At 59.5% G+C, this 777-nt stretch overlaps 1 protein-coding gene across 1 annotated transcript in view; it reads right to left on the bottom strand.

The window, feature by feature from the left end:
• Nucleotides 1-337: 337 nt before the first annotated feature.
• GGCX (gamma-glutamyl carboxylase) overlaps nucleotides 338-777 on the bottom strand; it is a 20,402-nt gene continuing 19,962 nt past the window's right edge. The window contains exon 15 of the mRNA XM_019514401.1: nucleotides 338-721. Within this exon, the coding sequence (XP_019369946.1) occupies nucleotides 583-721 (139 nt within the window). The 3' untranslated portion in view covers nucleotides 338-582. The remainder of the gene's footprint in view (nucleotides 722-777) is intronic.

Here is a 777-nt window from a genome sequence, read left to right as displayed (position 1 = left end):
GGGGGGGGGGGTGCACCTTGATGTGCCTGAGGCAGACTGGCTGTGGCTGGCAGGGGTAGGGTCTGGTACTTGGTGTCAGCCAAGACTCCTGGTGGGGTGAGGCAGCTTTGCTGGTCCCCACAGCTGTTCACCCAATGCCCAGGTAGGAATCATGTGTTGTTGTTCCCCCTCCACCCAGCAAACCCTAATTGCAGGGAGTCTGCTGCTGTAGATGCCCTGTGTCCATTGGCCAAGTGACATGCTATCCTAGATGCCCTCCTTCAGCTGCCCTCAGAGTAGAGAGCCAATGGGGAAACTGTCATGACTTGGCTCCACCCCAGAGACAGAGCATGGCACCAGGCTAGAAACAAAGGTTTATTGGAGAGGCTGAAACCCCTTGTGAAGTGATAGTGGTCCCCTTGCAGTGAAGGGCAGGGGGAGGTTCTGGCACCTTGAGAAAGCTGACCCCTCCTCTGAGGCAGTCCTGGCACCAACCCCCACCACAGCCTTCCCAAGACACTGAAAAGAACTCAGGTGTCTGGGCTGCCCCGGCTGCATAGGCACAGTGTGAGCCACTCCTTGGATGCCTGGGTTCCCTGTAGCTCACAGCTCACTGTGCTTGGGGGGCTGGGGCCGAGCACCAGGCTCCTGCATGTTGGCATAGGCCACCTCCTGTGCCAGCTGCTCCAGCGGGGGGCGCCCCAATACCAGGTTCCTCACTGAGATCAGGGTCATCAACAGGCTGTTGGGGCACAGGTATCAAAATGGGCTCCTCCCATGCCCAGGTTGGGGGGGGGG

The sequence above is a fragment of the Gavialis gangeticus genome, unplaced genomic scaffold (genome assembly GCF_001723915.1).
Source record: "Gavialis gangeticus isolate Ggan-Ray unplaced genomic scaffold, GavGan_comp1, whole genome shotgun sequence".
Lineage (NCBI taxonomy): Eukaryota > Metazoa > Chordata > Crocodylia > Gavialidae > Gavialis > Gavialis gangeticus.
Note: the sequence above shows the minus strand (reverse complement) of the source record. Positions and strands in the feature narration are given on the sequence as shown.